Source organism: Oncorhynchus mykiss, chromosome 2 (assembly GCF_057628025.1).
Source record: "Oncorhynchus mykiss isolate SJ-2025 chromosome 2, ASM5762802v1, whole genome shotgun sequence".
Taxonomy (NCBI): domain Eukaryota; kingdom Metazoa; phylum Chordata; class Actinopteri; order Salmoniformes; family Salmonidae; genus Oncorhynchus; species Oncorhynchus mykiss.
Window position 1 is genome coordinate 101925700 of NC_143023.1, and position 21480 is coordinate 101947179.

The 21480-nt window shown below is 43.2% G+C and overlaps 1 protein-coding gene across 1 annotated transcript in view; it reads left to right on the top strand.

Annotated features, from left to right (window-relative positions):
• slc25a22a (solute carrier family 25 member 22a) overlaps positions 1–21480 on the top strand; it is a 95448-nt gene that overhangs the window by 56270 nt on the left and 17698 nt on the right. Inside the window, exons 4-6 of the mRNA XM_036961212.2 lie at positions 964–1019; positions 1559–1649; positions 9462–9519. Coding sequence (XP_036817107.2) covers positions 964–1019; positions 1559–1649; positions 9462–9519 — 205 coding nt within the window. The remainder of the gene's footprint in view (positions 1–963; positions 1020–1558; positions 1650–9461; positions 9520–21480) is intronic.

Sequence of the window (21480 nt, forward strand, 5' to 3'; positions counted from 1 at the left end):
CAATGCCCACCTGCACACAGCAACACTGTCCACCCAAGACTGTATTGTAATCGCTCTACCAAACTCAGGACTTAATGCTTCTACAACTCACATTTCACCAGTTAAATCTCTATCTATTTGGAATACACAACCAACCAGCCAATAACAGATCTACAAAACACAACCAACCAGCCAATAACAGATCTACAACACACAACCAAACAGCCAAAAACAGATCTGCATCACACAACCAGACAGCCAATAACAGATCTACAACACACAACCAAACAGCCAATAACAGATCTGCATCACACAACCAGCCAGCCAATAACAAATCTACAACACACAACCAAACAGCCAATTAACAGATCTACATCACACAACCAGCCAGCCAATAACAGATCTGCTGGTTCTATGTTCTAGGTCCGTTATTGACTGGTTGGTTCTATGTTCTAGGTCCGTTATTGACTGGTTGATTCTGTGTTCTCGGTCCGTTATTGACTGGTTGGTTCTATGTTCTAGGTCCGTTATTGACTGGTTGGTTCTATGTTCTAGGTCCGTTATTGACTGGTTGATTCTGTGTTCTAGGTCCGTTATTGACTGGTTGGTTCTATGTTCTAGGTCCGTTATTGACTGGTTGGTTCTATGTTCTAGGTCCGTTATTGACTGGTTGGTTCTATGTTCTAGGTCCGTTATTGACTGGTTGGTTCTATGTTCTAGGTCCGTTATTGACTGGTTGATTCTGTGTTCTAGGTCCGTTATTGACTGGTTGGTTCTATGTTCTAGGTCCGTTATTGACTGGTTGGTTCTATGTTCTAGGTCCGTTATTGACTGGTTGATTCTTTGTTCTAGGTCCGTTATTGATTGGTTGGTTCTATGTTCTAGGTCCGTTATTGATTGGTTGGTTCTATGTTCTAGGTCCGTTATTGACTGGTTGATTCTTTGTTCTAGGTCCGTTATTGATTGGTTGGTTGTGTGTTTTAGGTCCGACTGTCTTATCAAGACCATCCGCTCAGAGGGATACTTCGGGATGTACAGAGGTAGGTTTGGGTGAGGAGGTGACAGGTCACACTGAAGCCAAGCAGCACAGTGAGGTCATAGTGCCATATGCTGACCACTGATACCCTGATACACACACACACACACACACACACACACACACATACACACACACACACACACACACACACCAGTATACAGAACATTAGTAGTAGCCTGAGTGCCTGGGAATTGGTAAATCCTCATAATTCTCTCTCACATCTCTCCCTCTCTTTCTCTCTCTCTCTCACTTCCTCTCTCTCAAACCTCTCTCTCTCCCCTTCTCTCTCTCTCTGTCACTTCCTCTATCTCAAACCCCTCTCTCTCTCTCCCCCCCCTCTCTCTCTCTCTCTCTCTCTCTCTCTCTCTCTCACTTCCTCTCTCTCGCTCTTTCTCCCTCTCCCTCTCTCTCTCTCCCTCTCTCCCTCTCTCTCTCTCACTTCCGCTCTCTCACACCCCCCCCCTCTCTCTCTCTCTCTCTCTCACACCTCTCTCTCCCTCTCTCTTTCTCTCTGTCTCTCACTTCCTCTCATTGTTACAGGGTCTGCGGTGAACTTAACCCTGGTCACTCCAGAGAAAGCCATCAAGCTAGCAGCAAATGACTTCTTCAGACAATACCTCTCCAAGGATGGGTAAGATGTGATGACTAAGACTAACACACACACACACACACACACACACACACACACACACACACACACACACACACACACACACACACACACACACACACACACACACACTCCTTGACACATTACACTATGCGGCCTGTGTCTCTGTCTCACTGTGTCTCTGTCTCACTGTGTCTCTGTCTCACTGTGTCTCTATCTCACTGTTTGACTGTTTCTCTGTCTCACTGTGTCTCTGTCCCACTGTGTCTCTGTCTCACTGTGTCTCTGTCTCACTGTGTCTCTGTCTCACTGTGTCTCTGTCTCACTGTTTGACTGTTTCTCTGTTTCACTGTGTCTCTGTCTCACTGTGTCTCTGTCTCACTGTGTCTCTGTCTCACTGTGTCTCTGTCACACTGTGTCTCTGTCACACTGTGTCTCTGTCTCACTGTTTGACTGTTTCTCTGTCTCACTGTTTCTCTGTCTCACTGTGTCTCTGTCTCACTGTTTGACTGTTTCTCTGTCTCACTGTTTGACTGTTTCTCTGTCTCACTGTGTCTCTGTCTCACTGTGTCTCTATCTCACTGTGTCTGTCTCACTGTGTCTCCGTCTCACTGTGTCTCTGTCTCACTGTGTCTCTGTCTCACTGTTTGACTATTTCTCTGTATGAATGTTTGACTGTTTCTCTGATTAGTTTTCTACCAATGCTTCAGTAAGGTGCTTTCACTATACTGAAAGATTAGAAACTGCAGTTGTTTCTACGGCACAGGATTATTTCATTTAACTGTTCACCGAGACCGTGTAGAACAAACGTTGGCCCAGATTTTTAGCTACATAGCAAATTGGTTCTGACATAGCTCTCCCATAATGCTATCCTCCTGATTCCTGCTTACAAGCGAAAACTAAATCAGGAAGTACCAGTGACTCGCTCAATAAGGAAGTGGTCTGATGAAGCGGATGCCACACGACAGGGTTGTTTTTTTAATAGCACAGACTGGAATATATTCCGGGATTCATCCAATGGCATGAAAGAGTATACCACCTCAGTCACTGACTTCATCAATAAGTGCATCGACGACGTCGTCACCACAGTGACCGTACGTACATATCCCAACCAGAAGCCATGGATTACAGGCAACATCCGCACCGAGCTAAAGGCTAGACCTGCCGCTTTCAAGGAGCGGGACACGAATCCGGACGTAATAAATCCTGCTATGCCCTCAGACGAACCATCAAACAGGCAAAGCATAAATACAGAACTAAGATTGAATCCTACTACACCGGCTCTGACGCTCGTCGGATGTGGCAGGGCTTGCAAACTATTATGGACTACAAAGGGAAGCACAGCCGAGAGCTGCCCAGTGACACAAGCCTACCGGATGAGCTAAACTACTTCTATGCTCGCTTCGAGGAAAGCAACACTGAAGCATGCATGAGAGCACCAGCTGTTCCGGAAGACTGTGTGATCACGCTCTCCACAGCCGATGTGAGTAAGACTTTAAACTGGTCAACATTCCGTGGGGCCATATGGATTACCAGTTTGCGTACTCAGAGCATGCGCGGACCAACTGGCAAATGTCTTCACTGACATTTTCAGTCTCTCCCTGACCGAGTCTGTAATTCCTACATGTTTCAAGCAGACCACCATAGTCCCTGTGCCCAAGACAGCGAAGATAACCTGCCTAAATGACTACCGCCCCGTAACACTCACGTCTGTAGCCATGAATTACTTTGAAAGGCTGGTCATGGCTCACATCAACACCATCATCCCGGAAACCCTAGACCCACTCTAATTCGCATACCGCCCCAAAAGATTCACAGATGATAGCAGTCTCTATTGCACTCCACACTGCCCTTTCCCAACTGGACAAAATGAACACCTATGTGAGGATGCTGTTCATTGACTACAGCTCAGTGTCCAACACCATAGTGCCCTCAAAGCTCATCACTAAGCTAAGGACTCTGGAACTGAACACCTCCCTCTGCAACTGGATCCTGGACTTCCTGAATGGCCACCCCGAGGTGGTAAGGGAAGGTAACAACACATCTGCCACGCTGATCCTCAACATGGGCCCCTCAGTGGTGTGTGCTCAGTCCCCTCCTGCACGTCTACAACACCATAATTAAGTTTGCTGACGCCACAACAGCGGTAGGCTTGATCACCGACAACGATGAGACAGCCTATAGGGAGGAGGTCAAAGACCTGCCATTGGTGTGCCAGGACAACAACCTCTCCCTCAACGTGGAAAAGGAGGGCCAAACAAGCCCCCATTCTCATTGACAGGGCTGTAGTGGAGCGGGTTGAGAGTTTCAAGTTCCTTGATGTCCACATCACCAACAAACTATTATGGTCCAAACACACCAAGAAAGTCGTGAAGAGGGCCTTCAGGAGACTGAAAAGATTTGACATGGGTCCTCAGATCCTCCAAATATTTCTATAGCTGCACAATTGAGAGCATCCTGACCAGTTGCATCACTGCCTGGTATGGCAACTGCTCGGCCTCTGACCGTAAGACGCTACAGAAGGTAGTGTGTACAGCCCAGTACATCACTGGGGCCAAGTTTCCTGCCATCCAGGACCTCTATACTAGGCGATGTCAGAGGAAGGCCCTAAAAATGGCCAAAGACTCCAGCCACCTTAGTCATAGACTGTTCTCTCTGCTACCGCACGGCAAGCGGTACCGGAGCGCCAAGTCTAGGTCTAAAAGGCTTCTTAACAGCTTCTACCTCCACGCCATAAGACTGCTGAACAATTAATCAATCATCCCCGACTATTTTTGCATTGACACTCCCCCCATGGTTTTTACACTGCTCGCTGTTTGTTATCGATGCATATCCACTTTACCCCTACCTACAATGCCTTGCAAAAGTATTCATCCCCCTTGGCGTTTTTCCTATTTTGTTGCATTACAACCTGTAATTTAAATGGATTTTTATTTGGATTTCATGTAATGGACATTGGTCCACATTGGTGAAGTGAAATTAAAAAAATAACTTATTTTAAAAATGTCTAAAAAAGTCCAAACGAAAAGTGGTGTGGTCATGATCTGTCACATGATCTGTCACATGATCTGTCACATGATCTGTCACATGATCTGTCACATGATCTGTCACATGATCTGTCACATGATCTGTCACATGATCTCAGTATATATACACCTGTTCTGAAAGGCCCCAGTCTACAACACCACTCATCAAGGGGCACCACCAAGCAAGCGGGCACCATGAACAAGGAGCTCTCCAAGCAGGTCAGGGACAAAGTTGTGGAGAAGTACAGATCAGAGTTGGGTTCTAAAAAAATATATCCAAAACATCGCACGGAGCACCACTAAATCCAATTATTAAAAAATGGAAATAATATCGCACCACAACAAACCTGCCAAGAGAGGACTTCCCACCAAAACTCACAGACCAGGCAAGGAGGGCATTAATCACAGAGGCAACAAAGAGACCAAAGATAACCCTGAAGGAGCTGCAAAGCTCCACAGCGGAGATTGGAGTATCTGTCCATAGGACCATTTTAAGCCCTATACTCCACAGAGCTGGGCTTTACGGAAGAGTGGTCAGAAACAAGCCATTGCTTAAAGAAAAAAATAAGCAAACACTTTTGGTGTTCGCGGAACCCATCCAACTTGAAGGAGCTGGAGGAGTTTTGTCTTGAAGAATGGACAAAAACCCCAGTAACTAGATGTGCCAAGCTTATAGAGACATACCCCAAGAGACTTGCAGCTGTAATTGCTGTACAAAGGTGGCTCTACAAAGTATTGACTTTGGGGGGGATGAATAGTTATGCACGCTCAAGTTTTCATTTTTTTTTTGTCTTATTTCTTGTTTGTTTCACAATAAAAACGTATCTTGCATCTTCAAAGTGGTAGGCATGTTGTGTAAATCAAATGATACAAACCCCCCCCCCCCCCCCCCCCCCCCCAAAAAAAAAATCTATTTTATTTCCAGGTTGTAAAGCAACAAAATATGAAAAATGCCGAAGAGGGGTGAATACTTTTGCAAGCCACTGAACATGTACAAATGACCTCGACTAACCTGTACCCCCGCACATTGACTCAGTACTTTAGTTTATTTAGTAAATATTTTCGTAACTCTATTTTCTTAAAACTGTATTGTTGGTTAAATAGGGCTTGTAAGTAAGCATTTCACAGCAAGGTCTACACCTGTTGTATTCAGCATTTCACAGCAAGGTCTACACCTGTTGTATTCATGTTACAAATAGATATTGATTTTTGATTTGATTTGAATTGTCATCTGCAGTTCTTACACAAAATATCTGATATTCGTCTGATATTAATCGGCATTCTTAATATTTCTACTTTCCCGGTGGACAAAATCACATTTCCTGACTTTTCTATGTAGCAGTCTGAGAGGATCAGTATTTTGTACAATCTCTGGAAAACTACTGTAAACTACAGCAGGAAAATGACTGTAAACTATGTCTGGAAAAATACTGTAAACTATCACAGGAAAACTACTGTAAACTATCACAGGAAAACTACTGTAAACTATCACAGGAAAACTACTGTAAACTACTGTAAACTATCACAGGAAAACTACTGTAAACTATCACAGGAAAACTACTGTAAACTATCACAGGAAAACTACTGTAAACTATCACAGGAAAACTACTGTAAACTATCTCATGAAAATCAATCAATTGTCCAAATAAGGGAAAGTAGAGCAGACTGAACAGCTGGTGTTACTGAGACCACTTCCCCTGCTGCTCTGTCCAGTGGTGTTACTGAGACCACTGTGTCCTGCTGCTCTGTCCAGTGGTGTTACTGAGACCACTGTCCCCTGCTGCTCTGTCCAGTGGTGTTACTGAGACCACTGTGTCCTGCTGCTCTGTCCAGTGGTGTTACTGAGACCACTGTCCCCTGCTGCTCTGTCCAGTGGTGTTACTGAGACCACTGTCCCCTGCTGCTCTGTCCAGTGGTGTTACTGAGACCACTGTGTCCTGCTGCTCTGTCCAGTGGTGTTACTGAGACCACTGTGTCCTGCTGCTCTGTCCAGTGGTGTTACTGAGACCACTGTCCCCTGCTGCTCTGTCCAGTGGTGTTACTGAGACCACTGTCCCCTGCTGCTCTGTCCAGTGGTGTTACTGAGACCACTGTCCCCTGCTGCTCTGTCCAGTGGTGTTACTGAGACCACTGTGTCCTGCTGCTCTGTCCAGTGGTGTTACTGAGACCACTGTCCCCTGCAGCTCTGTCCAGTGGTGTTACTGAGACCACTATGTCCTGCTGCTCTGTCCAATGGTGTTACTGAGACCATTGTCCCCTGCTGCTCTGTCCAGTGGTGTTACTGAGACCACTGTGTCCTGCTGCTCTGTCCAGTGGTGTTACTGAGACCACTGTCCCCTGCTGCTCTGTCCAGTGGTGTTACTGAGACCACTGTCCCCTGCTGCTCTGTCCAGTGGTGTTACTGAGACCACTGTCCCCTGCTGCTCTGTCCAGTGGTGTTACTGAGACCACTATGTCCTGCTGCTCTGTCCAATGGTGTTACTGAGACCACTGTCCCCTGCTGCTCTGTCCAGTGGTGTTACTGAGACCACTGTGTCCTGCTGCTCTGTCCAGTGGTATTACTGAGACCACTGTGTCCTGCTGCTCTGTCCAGTGGTGTTACTGAGACCACTGTGTCCTGCTGCTCTGTCCAGTGGTGTTACTGAGACCACTGTCCCCTGCTGCTCTGTCCAGTGGTGTTACTGAGACCACTGTCCCCTGCTGCTCTGTCCAGTGGTGTTACTGAGACCACTGTCCCCTGCTGCTCTGTCCAGTGGTGTTACTGAGACCACTGTCCCCTGCTGCTCTGTCCAGTGGTGTTACTGAGACCACTGTGTCCTGCTGCTCTGTCCAGTGGTGTTACTGAGACCACTGTCCCCTGCTGCTCTGTCCAGTGGTGTTACTGAGACCACTGTGTCCTGCTGCTCTGTCCAGTGGTGTTACTGAGACCACTGTCCCCTGCTGCTCTGTCCAGTGGTGTTACTGAGACCACTGTCCCCTGCTGCTCTGTCCAGTTTCTTGTTTGTGTGTGTGTGTATGGATGAATCTTGAGTATGTTTCTAGAGCATCTATCTATCTCTGTCTCTAGAGCTGGGTCGGTGAATGATTGACTGTGAATGGTTATCTAACTTGCAGGTTGGCCACCTTGTAAATTATTAATGTGTCTCTTTCTCTGTCTGTGTTCCAATGTGACAGGGGGATTAGTAACAACACGAGACACACAGGGGCATGTGACGTCACTAGCTGTATGACTCGTACACGACTCATTCACTAGCTGTATGACTCGTACACGACTCATTCACTAGCTGTATGACTCATTCACGACTCATTCACTAGCTGTATGACTCATACACGACTCAGTCACTAGCTCTATGACTCATACACGACTCAGTCACTAGCTCTATGACTCATACACGACTCAGTCACTAGCTGTATGACTCATACACGATTCAGTCACTAGCTGTATGACTCATACACAATTCAGTCACTAGCTGTATGACTCATACACGATTCAGTCACTAGCTGTATGACTCATACACGACTCATTCACTAGCTGTTGTGACGCATACACGATTAAGTCACTAGCTGTATGACTCATACACGATTCAGTCACTAGCTGTATGACTCATACACGATTCAGTCACTAGCTGTATGACTCATACACGATTCATTCACTAGCTGTATGACTCATACACAATTCAGTCACTAGCTGTATGACTCATACACGATTCATCCACTAGCTGTATGACTCAAACACGACACATTCACTAGCTGTATGACTTGTACACGATTCAGTCACTAGCTGTATGACTCATACTCGACTCATTCACTAGCTGTATGACTCGTACACGACTCATTCACTAGCTGTATGACTCGTACACGATTCAGTCACTAGCTGTATGACTCATACATGACTCATTCACTAGCTGTATGACTCATACACGATTCAGTCACTAGCTGTATGACTCATACACGACTCATTCACTAGCTGTATGACTCGTACACGACTCATTCACTAGCTGTATGACTCGTACACGACTCATTCACTAGCTGTATGACTCATTCACGACTCATTCACTAGCTGTATGACTCATACACGATTCAGTCACTAGCTGTATGACTCATACACGACTCAGTCACTAGTTCTATGACTCATACACGACTCAGTCACTAGCTCTTTGACTCATACACGACTCAGTGACTAGCTGTATGACTCATACACGATTCAGTCACTAGCTGTATGACTCATACACGACTCATTCACTAGCTGTTGTGACTCATACACGATTAAGTCACTAGCTGTATGACTCATTCACGACTCAGTCTCTAGCTGTATGACTCATACACGACTCAGTCACTAGCTCTATGACTCATACACGATTAAGTCACTAGCTGTATGACTCGTACACGACTCAGTCACTAGCTCTATGACTCATACACGACTCAGTCACTAGCTGTATGACTCATACACGATTCAGTCACTAGCTGTATGACTCATACACGACTCATTCACTAGCTGTATGACTCATACACGACTCAGTCACTAGCTGTATGACTCAAACACGTATTGACTTGCTCTTCATTTGTCTTTTTCTCTCCCTCCCTTTGCATCTCTCTTTGTCTCTCCTTTCTTTCCTCTCTCTCTCTCTCTCTCTCTCTCTCTCTCTCTCTCTCTCTCTCCCTTGCCCCTCTGTCTCTCTCTCTCTCTCTCTCTCTCTCTCTCATGCTCTCTCTCTCATGCTCTCATGCTCTCTCTCCCTTGCCCCCCCTCTATCTCTCTCTCCCCCCCTCTTTCTCTGTCGATCCATCTCTCTCTCTCTCTCTCCAGTCAGAAGCTCACCCTGGTCAAAGAGATGCTGGCGGGGTGTGGGGCAGGTACATGTCAGGTGAGTGGCTGGTGAGGTGCGGGGAAGGTACAGTTGAAGTCGGAAGTTTACATACACCTTAGCCAAATACATTTAAACTCAGTTTTTCACAATTCCTGACATTTAATCCTAGTAAAAATTCCCTGTTTTAGGTCAGTTAGGATCACCACTTTATTTTAAGAATGTGAAATGTCAGAATAATAGTAAGAGAGAATTATTTATTTCAGCTTTTATTTCTTTAATCACATTCCCAGTGGATCAGAAGTTTACATACAATCAATTAGTATTTGGTAACATTGCCTTTAAATTTTTTAAACTTGGGTCAAACTTTTCAGTGCGCCTTCCACAAGCTTCCCACAATAAGTTGGGTGAATTTTGGCCCATTCCTCCTGCTGGTGTAACTGAGTCAGGTTTGTAGGCCTTCTTGCTCGCACACACTTTTTCAGTTCTGCCCACAAATCTTCTATGGGATTGAGGTCAGGGCTTTGTGATGGCCACACCAATACCTTGATTTTGTTCTCCTTAAGCCATTTTGCCACGACTTTGGAAGTATGCTTGGGGTCATTGTCCATTTGGAAGACCCATTTGTGACCAAGCTTTAACTTCCTGACTGATGTCTTGAGATGTTGCTTCCATATATCCACACAATTTTCCATCCTCATGATGCCATCCATTTTGTGAAGTGCACCAGTCCCTCCTGCAGCAAAGCACCCCCACAAGATGATGCTGCCACCCCTGTGCTTCACGGTTGGGATGGTATTCTTCGGCTTGCAAGCCTCCCCCTTTTTCCTCCAAACATAAATGGTCATTATGACCAAACAGTTCTATTTTGTTTCATCAGTCCAGAGGACATTTCTCCAAAAAGTACGATCTTTGTCCCCATGTGCAGTTGCAAACCATTGTCTGGCTTTTTTATGGCGGTTTTGGAGCAGTGGCTTCTTCCTTGCTGAGCGGCCTTTCAGGTTATGTCAATATAGGACTCGTTTTACTGTGGATATAGATACTTTTGTACCGGTTTCCTCCAGCATCTTCACAAGGTCCTTTGCTGCTGTTCTGGGATTGATTTGCACTTTTCACACCAAAGTACGTTCATCTCTAGGAGACAGAACGAGTCTCCTTCCTGAGCGGTATGACGGCTGCGTGGTCCCATGGTGTTTATACTTGCGTACTATTGTTTGTACAGATGAACGTGGTACCTTCAGGCGTTTGGAAATTGCTCCCAAGGATGAACCAGACTTGTGGAGGTCTACAATTGTTTTCTGAGGTCTTGGCTGATTTCTTGATTTTCCCATGATGTCAAGCAAAGAGGCACTGAGTTTGAAGGTAGGCCTTGAAATACATCCACAGGTACACCTCCAATTGACTCAAATTATGTCAATTAGCCTATCAGAAGCTTCTAAAGCCATGACATCATTTTCTGGAATTTTCCAAGCTGTTTAAAAGGCACAGTCAACTTAGTGTATGTAAACTTCTGATTTCAACTGTACATGCCAGGGGAGTGAAGATAGGTTCTCTCTTAATGATACATCCTGTTCCCCATCTGGAGATACAGCCTTCAGCACACGCACGCACGCACGCACGCACGCACGCACGCACGCACACACACACACACACACACACACACACACACACACACACACACACACACACACACACACCCTATTCCCTACACAGTGCACTATGTAGTGCAAAGGTAGTGCACTATCTAGGGAATAGGGTGGTATTTTGGACCAGCCTCAGTGTGTACCCAGACACCACTAGGCATCAGCTGTTGACCTCTCTGTTGACCTCTCTGTTGACCTCTCTGTTGACCTCTCTATTTCTCTAAAGAACTAAGCTAATGGACTGAGATGAAAATTAACACAGCATTCTTAGACATTGTCTAATGGTCGCAAAAGGTTTTGATTCATGATAATGTAACAGGTCTCCACAGCATAACCACTATGTCTAGTCTACAGTAGGTCTACACAGGATAACCACTATGTCTAGTCTACAGTAGGTACTACACAGCATAACCACTATGTCTAGTCTACAGTAGGTCTACATAACCGCTATGTCTAGTCTACAGTAGGTCTACATAACCACTATGTCTAGTCTACAGTAGGTACTACACAGCATAACCACTATGTCTAGTCTACAGTAGGTCTACACAGCATAACCACTATGTCTAGTCTACAGTAGGTCTACACAGCATAACCACTATGTCTAGTCTACAGTAGGTCTACATAACAACTATGTCTAGTCTACAGTAGGTACTACACAGCATAACCACTATGTCTAGTCTACAGTAGGTCTACATAACCACTATGTCTAGTCTACAGTAGGTCTACATAACCACTATGTCTAGTCTACAGTAGGTCTACATAACCACTCTGTCTAGTCTACAGTAGGCACTACACAGCATAACCACTATGTCTATTCTACAGTAGGTCTACATAACCACTATGTCTAGTCTACAGTAGGTACTACACAGCATAACCACTATGTCTAGTCTACAGTAGGTCTACATAACCACTATGTCTAGTCTACAGTAGGTACTACATAACCACTATGTCTAGTCTACAGTAGGTCTACATAACCACTATGTCTAGTCTACAGTAGGTACTACACAGCATAACCACTATGTCTAGTCTACAGTAGGTCTACATAACCACTATGTCTAGTCTACAGTAGGTCTACATAACCACTATGTCTAGTCTACAGTAGGTACTACACAGCATAACCACTATGTCTAGTCTACAGTAGGTCTACATAACCACTATGTCTAGTCTACAGTAGGTACTACACAGCATAACCACTATGTCTAGTCTACAGTAGGTCTACACAGCATAACCACTATGTCTAGTCTACAGTAGGTCTACATAACCACTATGTCTAGTCTACAGTAGGTCTACATAACCACTATGTCTAGTCTACAGTAGGCACTACACAGCATAACCACTATGTCTAGTCTACAGCAGGTCTACATAACCACTATGTCTAGTCTACAGTAGGTACTACATAACCACTATGTCTAGTCTACAGTAGGTCTACATAACCACTATGTCTAGTCTACAGTAGGTACTACATAACCACTATGTCTAGTCTACAGTAGGTCTACATAACCACTATGTCTAGTCTACAGTAGGTACTACACAGCATAACCACTATGTCTAGTCTACAGTAGGTCTACATAACCACTATGTCTAGTCTACAGTAGGTCTACATAACCACTATGTCTAGTCTACAGTAGGTACTACACAGCATAACCACTATGTCTAGTCTACAGTAGGTCTACATAACCACTATGTCTAGTCTACAGTAGGTACTACACAGCATAACCACTATGTCTAGTCTACAGTAGGTCTACATAACCACTATGTCTAGTCTACAGTAGGTACTACATAACCACTATGTCTAGTCTACAGTAGGTCTACATAACCACTATGTCTAGTCTACAGTAGGTACTACACAGCATAACCACTATGTCTAGTCTACAGTAGGTCTACATAACCACTATGTCTAGTCTACAGTAGGTCTACATAACCACTATGTCTAGTCTACAGTAGGTACTACACAGCATAACCACTATGTCTAGTCTACAGTAGGTCTACATAACCACTATGTCTAGTCTACAGTAGGTACTACACAGCATAACCACTATGTCTAGTCTACAGTAGGTCTACACAGCATAACCACTATGTCTAGTCTACAGTAGGTCTACATAACCACTATGTCTAGTCTACAGTAGGTACTACACAGCATAACCACTATGTCTAGTCTACAGTAGGCACTACACAGCATAACCACTATGTCTAGTCTACAGTAGGTCTACTAAACCACTATGTCTAGTCTACAGTAGGTCTACATAACCACTATGTCTAGTCTACAGTAGGTCTACATAACCACTATGTCTAGTCTACAGTAGGTCTACATAACCACTATGTCTAGTCTACAGTAGGTCTACATAACCACTATGTCTAGTCTACAGTAGGTCTACATAACCACTATGTCTAGTCTACAGTAGGTACTACACAGCATAACCACTATGTCTAGTCTACAGTAGGTCTACATAAACACTATGTCTAGTCTACAGTAGGTCTACATAACCACTATGTCTAGTCTACAGTGGGTCTACATAAACACTATGTCTAGTCTACCGTAGGTCTACACAGGATAACCACTATGTCTAGTCTACAGTAGGTACTACACAGCATAACCACTATGTCTAGTCTACAGTGGGTCTACATAACCTCTATGTCTAGTCTACAGTAGGTCTACACAGCATAACCACTATGTCTATTCTACAGTGGGTCTACATAACCACTATGTCTAGTCTACAGTAGGTCTACACAGCATAACCACTATGTCTAGTGTATAGTAGGTCTACACAGTACAACCCCTATGTCTAGTCTACAGTAGGTACTACATAACCACTATGTCTAGTCTACAGTAGGTACTACATAACCACTATGTCTAGTCTACAGTAGGTCTACACAGTACAAACACTATGTCTAGTCTACAGTAGGTCTACATAACCACTATGTCTAGTCTACAGTAGGTACTACATAACCACTATGTCTAGTCTACAGTAGGTCTACATAACCACTATGTCTAGTCTACAGTAGGTACTACATAACCACTATGTCTAGTCTACAGTAGGTACTACACAGCATAACCACTATGTCTAGTCTACAGTAGGTCTACATAACCACCATGTCTAGTCTACAGTAGGTCTACACAGCATAACCACTATGTCTAGTCTACAGTAGGTCTACACAGCATAACCACTATGTCTAGTCTACAGTAGGTCTACTAAACCACTATGTCTAGTCTACAGTAGGTCTACATAACCACTATGTCTAGTCTACAGTAGGTCTACATAACCACTATGTCTAGTCTACAGTAGGTCTACATAACCACTCTGTCTAGTCTACAGTAGGCACTACACAGCATAACCACTATGTCTATTCTACAGTAGGTCTACATAACCACTATGTCTAGTCTACAGTAGGTACTACACAGCATAACCACTATGTCTAGTCTACAGTAGGTCTACATAACCACTATGTCTAGTCTACAGTAGGTACTACATAACCACTATGTCTAGTCTACAGTAGGTACTACACAGCATAACCACTATGTCTAGTCTACAGTAGGCACTACACAGCATAACCACTATGTCTAGTCTACAGTAGGTCTACTAAACCACTATGTCTAGTCTACAGTAGGTCTACATAACCACTATGTCTAGTCTACAGTAGGTCTACATAACCACTATGTCTAGTCTACAGTAGGTCTACATAACCACTCTGTCTAGTCTACAGTAGGCACTACACAGCATAACCACTATGTCTATTCTACAGTAGGTCTACATAACCACTATGTCTAGTCTACAGTAGGTACTACACAGCATAACCACTATGTCTAGTCTACAGTAGGTCTACATAACCACTATGTCTAGTCTACAGTAGGTACTACATAACCACTATGTCTAGTCTACAGTAGGTCTACATAACCACTATGTCTAGTCTACAGTAGGTACTACACAGCATAACCACTATGTCTAGTCTACAGTAGGTACTACATAACCACTATGTCTAGTCTACAGTAGGTCTACATAACCACTATGTCTAGTCTACAGTAGGTCTACATAACCACTCTGTCTAGTCTACAGTAGGTACTACACAGCATAACCACTATGTCTAGTCTACAGTAGGTCTACACAGCATAACCACTATGTCTAGTCTACAGTAGGTCTACATAACCACTATGTCTAGTCTACAGTAGGTACTACATAACCACTGTCTAGTCTACAGTAGGTCTACATAACCACTATGTATAGTCTACAGTAGGTACTACACAGCATAACCACTATGTCTAGTCTACAGTAGGTCTACATAACCACTATGTCTAGTCTACAGTAGGTCTACATAACCACTATGTCTAGTCTACAGTAGGTCTACATAACCACTATGTCTAGTCTACAGTAGGTACTACATAACCACTATGTCTAGTCTACAGTAGGTCTACATAACCACTATGTCTAGTCTACAGTAGGTCTACATAACCACTATGTCTAGTCTACAGTAGGTCTACATAACCACTATGTCTAGTCTACAGTAGGTACTACACAGCACAACCACTATGTCTAGTCTACAGTAGGTCTACATAAACACTATGTCTAGTCTACAGTAGGTCTACATAACCACTATGTCTAGTCTACAGTGGGTCTACATAAACACTATGTCTAGTCTACAGTAGGTCTACACAGGATAACCACTATGTCTAGTCTACAGTAGGTACTACACAGCATAACCACTATGTCTAGTCTACAGTGGGTCTACATAACCTCTATGTCTAGTCTACAGTAGGTCTACACAGCATAACCACTATGTCTATTCTACAGTGGGTCTACATAACCACTATGTCTAGTCTACAGTAGGTCTACACAGCATAACCACTATGTCTAGTGTATAGTAGGTCTACACAGTACAACCCCTATGTCTAGTCTACAGTAGGTACTACATAACCACTATGTCTAGTCTACAGTAGGTACTACATAACCACTATGTCTAGTCTACAGTAGGTCTACACAGTACAAACACTATGTCTAGTCTACAGTAGGTCTACATAACCACTATGTCTAGTCTACAGTAGGTACTACATAACCACTATGTCTAGTCTACAGTAGGTCTACATAACCACTATGTCTAGTCTACAGTAGGTACTACATAACCACTATGTCTAGTCTACAGTAGGTACTACACAGCATAACCACTATGTCTAGTCTACAGTAGGTCTACATAACCACTATGTCTAGTCTACAGTAGGTCTACACAGCATAACCACTATGTCTAGTCTACAGTAGGTCTACACAGCATAACCACTATGTCTAGTCTACAGTAGGTCTACACAGCATAACCACTATGTCTAGTCTACAGTGGGTACTACACAGCATAACCACTATGTCTAGTCTACAGTGGGTACTACACAGCATAACCACTCTGTCTAGTCTACAGTAGGTACTACACAGCATAACCACTATGTCTAGTCTACAGTGGGTACTACACAGCATAACCACTATGTCTAGTCTACATTAGGTCTACACAGCATAACCACTATGTCTAGTCTACAGTAGGTCTACATAACCACTATGTCTAGTCTACAGTAGGTCTACATAACCACTATGTCTAGTCTACAGTAGGCACTACACAGCATAACCACTATGTCTAGTCTACAGTAGGCACTACACAGCATAACCACTATGTCTAGTCTACAGTAGGTCTACTAAACCACTATGTCTAGTCTACAGTAGGTCTACATAACCACTATGTCTAGTCTACAGTAGGTCTACATAACCACTATGTCTAGTCTACAGTAGGTCTACATAACCACTCTGTCTAGTCTATAGTAGGCACTACACAGCATAACCACTATGTCTATTCTACAGTAGGTCTACATAACCACTATGTCTAGTCTACAGTAGGTACTACACAGCATAACCACTATGTCTAGTCTACAGTAGGTCTACATAACCACTATGTCTAGTCTACAGTAGGTACTACATAACCACTATGTCTAGTCTACAGTAGGTCTACATAACCACTATGTCTAGTCTACAGTAGGTACTACACAGCATAACCACTATGTCTAGTCTACAGTAGGTACTACATAACCACTATGTCTAGTCTACAGTAGGTCTACATAACCACTATGTCTAGTCTACAGTAGGTCTACATAACCACTCTGTCTAGTCTACAGTAGGTACTACACAGCATAACCACTATGTCTAGTCTACAGTAGGTCTACACAGCATAACCACTATGTCTAGTCTACAGTAGGTCTACACAGCATAACCACTATGTATAGTCTACAGTAGGTACTACACAGCATAACCACTATGTCTAGTCTACAGTAGGTCTACATAACCACTATGTCTAGTCTACAGTAGGTCTACATAACCACTATGTCTAGTCTACAGTAGGTCTACATAACCACTATGTCTAGTCTACAGTAGGTACTACATAACCACTATGTCTAGTCTACAGTAGGTCTACATAACCACTATGTCTAGTCTACAGTAGGTACTACACAGCATAACCACTATGTCTAGTCTACAGTAGGTCTACATAAACACTATGTCTAGTCTACAGTAGGTCTACATAACCACTATGTCTAGTCTACAGTGGGTCTACATAAACACTATGTCTAGTCTACCGTAGGTCTACACAGGATAACCACTATGTCTAGTCTACAGTAGGTACTACACAGCATAACCACTATGTCTAGTCTACAGTAGGTCTACATAACAACTATGTCTAGTCTACAGTAGGTCTACATAACCACTATGTCTAGTCTACAGTAGGTCTACATAACCACTATGTCTAGTCTACAGTAGGTACTACATAACCACTATGTCTAGTCTACAGTAGGTCTACATAACCACTATGTCTAGTCTACAGTAGGTCTACATAACCACTATGTCTAGTCTACAGTAGGTCTACATAACCACTATGTCTAGTCTACAGTAGGTACTACACAGCATAACCACTATGTCTAGTCTACAGTAGGTCTACATAAACACTATGTCTAGTCTACAGTAGGTCTACATAACCACTATGTCTAGTCTACAGTGGGTCTACATAAACACTATGTCTAGTCTACAGTAGGTCTACACAGGATAACCACTATGTCTAGTCTACAGTAGGTACTACACAGCATAACCACTATGTCTAGTCTACAGTGGGTCTACATAACCTCTATGTCTAGTCTACAGTAGGTCTACACAGCATAACCACTATGTCTATTCTACAGTGGGTCTACATAACCACTATGTCTAGTCTACAGTAGGTCTACACAGCATAACCACTATGTCTAGTGTATAGTAGGTCTACACAGTACAACCCCTATGTCTAGTCTACAGTAGGTACTACATAACCACTATGTCTAGTCTACAGTAGGTACTACATAACCACTATGTCTAGTCTACAGTAGGTATACACAGTACAAACACTATGTCTAGTCTACAGTAGGTCTACATAACCACTATGTCTAGTCTACAGTAGGTCTACATAAACACTATGTCTAGTCTACAGTAGGTCTACATAACCACTATGTCTAGTCTACCGTAGGTCTACACAGGATAACCACTATGTCTAGTCTACAGTAGGTACTACACAGCATAACCACTATGTCTAGTCTACAGTAGGTCTACATAACCACTATGTCTAGTCTACAGTAGGTCTACATAACCACTATGTCTAGTCTACAGTAGGTCTACATAACCACTATGTCTAGTCTACAGTAGGTACTACATAACCACTATGTCTAGTCTACAGTAGGTCTACATAACCACTATGTCTAGTCTACAGTAGGTCTACATAACCACTATGTCTAGTCTACAGTAGGTCTACATAACCACTATGTCTAGTCTACAGTAGGTACTACACAGCATAACCACTATGTCTAGTCTACAGTAGGTCTACATAAACACTATGTCTAGTCTACAGTAGGTCTACATAACCACTATGTCTAGTCTACAGTGGGTCTACATAAACACTATGTCTAGTCTACAGTAGGTCTACACAGGATAACCACTATGTCTAGTCTACAGTAGGTACTACACAGCATAACCACTATGTCTAGTCTACAGTGGGTCTACATAACCTCTATGTCTAGTCTACAGTAGGTCTACACAGCATAACCACTATGTCTATTCTACAGTGGGTCTACATAACCACTATGTCTAGTCTACAGTAGGTCTACACAGCATAACCACTATGTCTAGTGTATAGTAGGTCTACACAGTACAACCCCTATGTCTAGTCTACAGTAGGTACTACATAACCACTATGTCTAGTCTACAGTAGGTACTACATAACCACTATGTCTAGTCTACAGTAGGTCTACACAGTACAAACACTATGTCTAGTCTACAGTAGGTCTACATAACCACTATGTCTAGTCTACAGTAGGTACTACATAACCACTATGTCTAGTCTACAGTAGGTCTACATAACCACTATGTCTAGTCTACAGTAGGTACTACATAACCACTATGTCTAGTCTACAGTAGGTACTACACAGCATAACCACTATGTCTAGTCTACAGTAGGTCTACACAGCATAACCACTATGTCTAGTCTACAGTAGGTCTACACAGCATAACCACTATGTCTAGTCTACAGTGGGTACTACACAGCATAACCACTATGTCTAGTCTACAGTGGGTACTACACAGCATAACCACTCTGTCTAGTCTACAGTAGGTACTACACAGCATAACCACTATGTCTAGTCTACAGTGGGTACTACACAGCATAACCACTATGTCTAGTCTACAGTAGGTACTACACAGCATAACCACTATGTCTAGTCTACAGTAGGTACTACACAGCATAACCACTGTCTAGTCTACAGTAGGTACTACACAGCATAACCAATATGTCTAGTCTACAGTAGGTACTACACAGCATAACCACTATGTCTAGTCTACAGTAGGTCTACATAACCACTATGTCTAGTCTACAGTAGGTACTACATAACCACTATGTCTAGTCTACAGTAGGTCTACATAACCACTATGTCTAGTCTACAGTAGGTACTACACAGCATAACCACTATGTCTAGTCTACAGTAGGTCTACATAACCACTATGTCTAGTCTACAGTAGGTCTACATAACCACTATGTCTAGTCTACAGTAGGTACTACACAGCATAACCACTATGTCTAGTCTACAGTAGGTCTACATAACCACTATGTCTAGTCTACAGTAGGTACTACACAGCATAACCACTATGTCTAGTCTACAGTAGGTCTACACAGCATAACCACTATGTCTAGTCTACAGTAGGTCTACATAACCACTATGTCTAGTCTACAGTAGGTACTACACAGCATAACCACTATGTCTAGTCTACAGTAGGCACTACACAGCATAACCACTATGTCTAGTCTACAGTAGGTCTACTAAACCACTATGTCTAGTCTACAGTAGGTCTACATAACCACTATGTCTAGTCTACAGTAGGTCTACATAACCACTATGTCTAGTCTACAGTAGGTCTACATAACCACTCTGTCTAGTCTACAGTAGGCACTACACAGCATAACCACTATGTCTATTCTACAGTAGGTCTACATAACCACTATGTCTAGTCTACAGTAGGTACTACACAGCATAACCACTATGTCTAGTCTACAGTAGGTCTACATAACCACTATGTCTAGTCTACAGTAGGTACTACATAACCACTATGTCTAGTCTACAGTAGGTCTACATAACCACTATGTCTAGTCTACAGTAGGTACTACACAGCATAACCACTATGTCTAGTCTACAGTAGGTCTACACAGCATAACCACTATGTGTAGTCTACAGTAGGTCTACACAGCATAACCACTATGTATAGTCTACAGTAGGTACTACACAGCATAACCACTATGTCTAGTCTACAGTAGGTCTACATAACCACTATGTCTAGTCTACAGTAGGTCTACATAACCACTATGTCTAGTCTACAGTAGGTCTACATAACCACTATGTCTAGTCTACAGTAGGTACTACATAACCACTATGTCTAGTCTACAGTAGGTCTACATAACCACTATGTCTAGTCTACAGTAGGTCTACATAACCACTATGTCTAGTCTACAGTAGGTCTACATAACCACTATGTCTAGTCTACAGTAGGTACTACACAGCATAACCACTATGTCTAGTCTACAGTAGGTCTACATAAACACTATGTCTAGTCTACAGTAGGTCTACATAACCACTATGTCTAGTCTACAGTGGGTCTACATAAACACTATGTCTAGTCTACCGTAGGTCTACACAGGATAACCACTATGTCTAGTCTACAGTAGGTACTACACAGCATAACCACTATGTCTAGTCTACAGTAGGTACTACATAACCACTATGTCTAGTCTACAGTAGGTCTACATAACCACTATGTCTAGTCTACAGTAGGTACTACATAACCACTATGTCTAG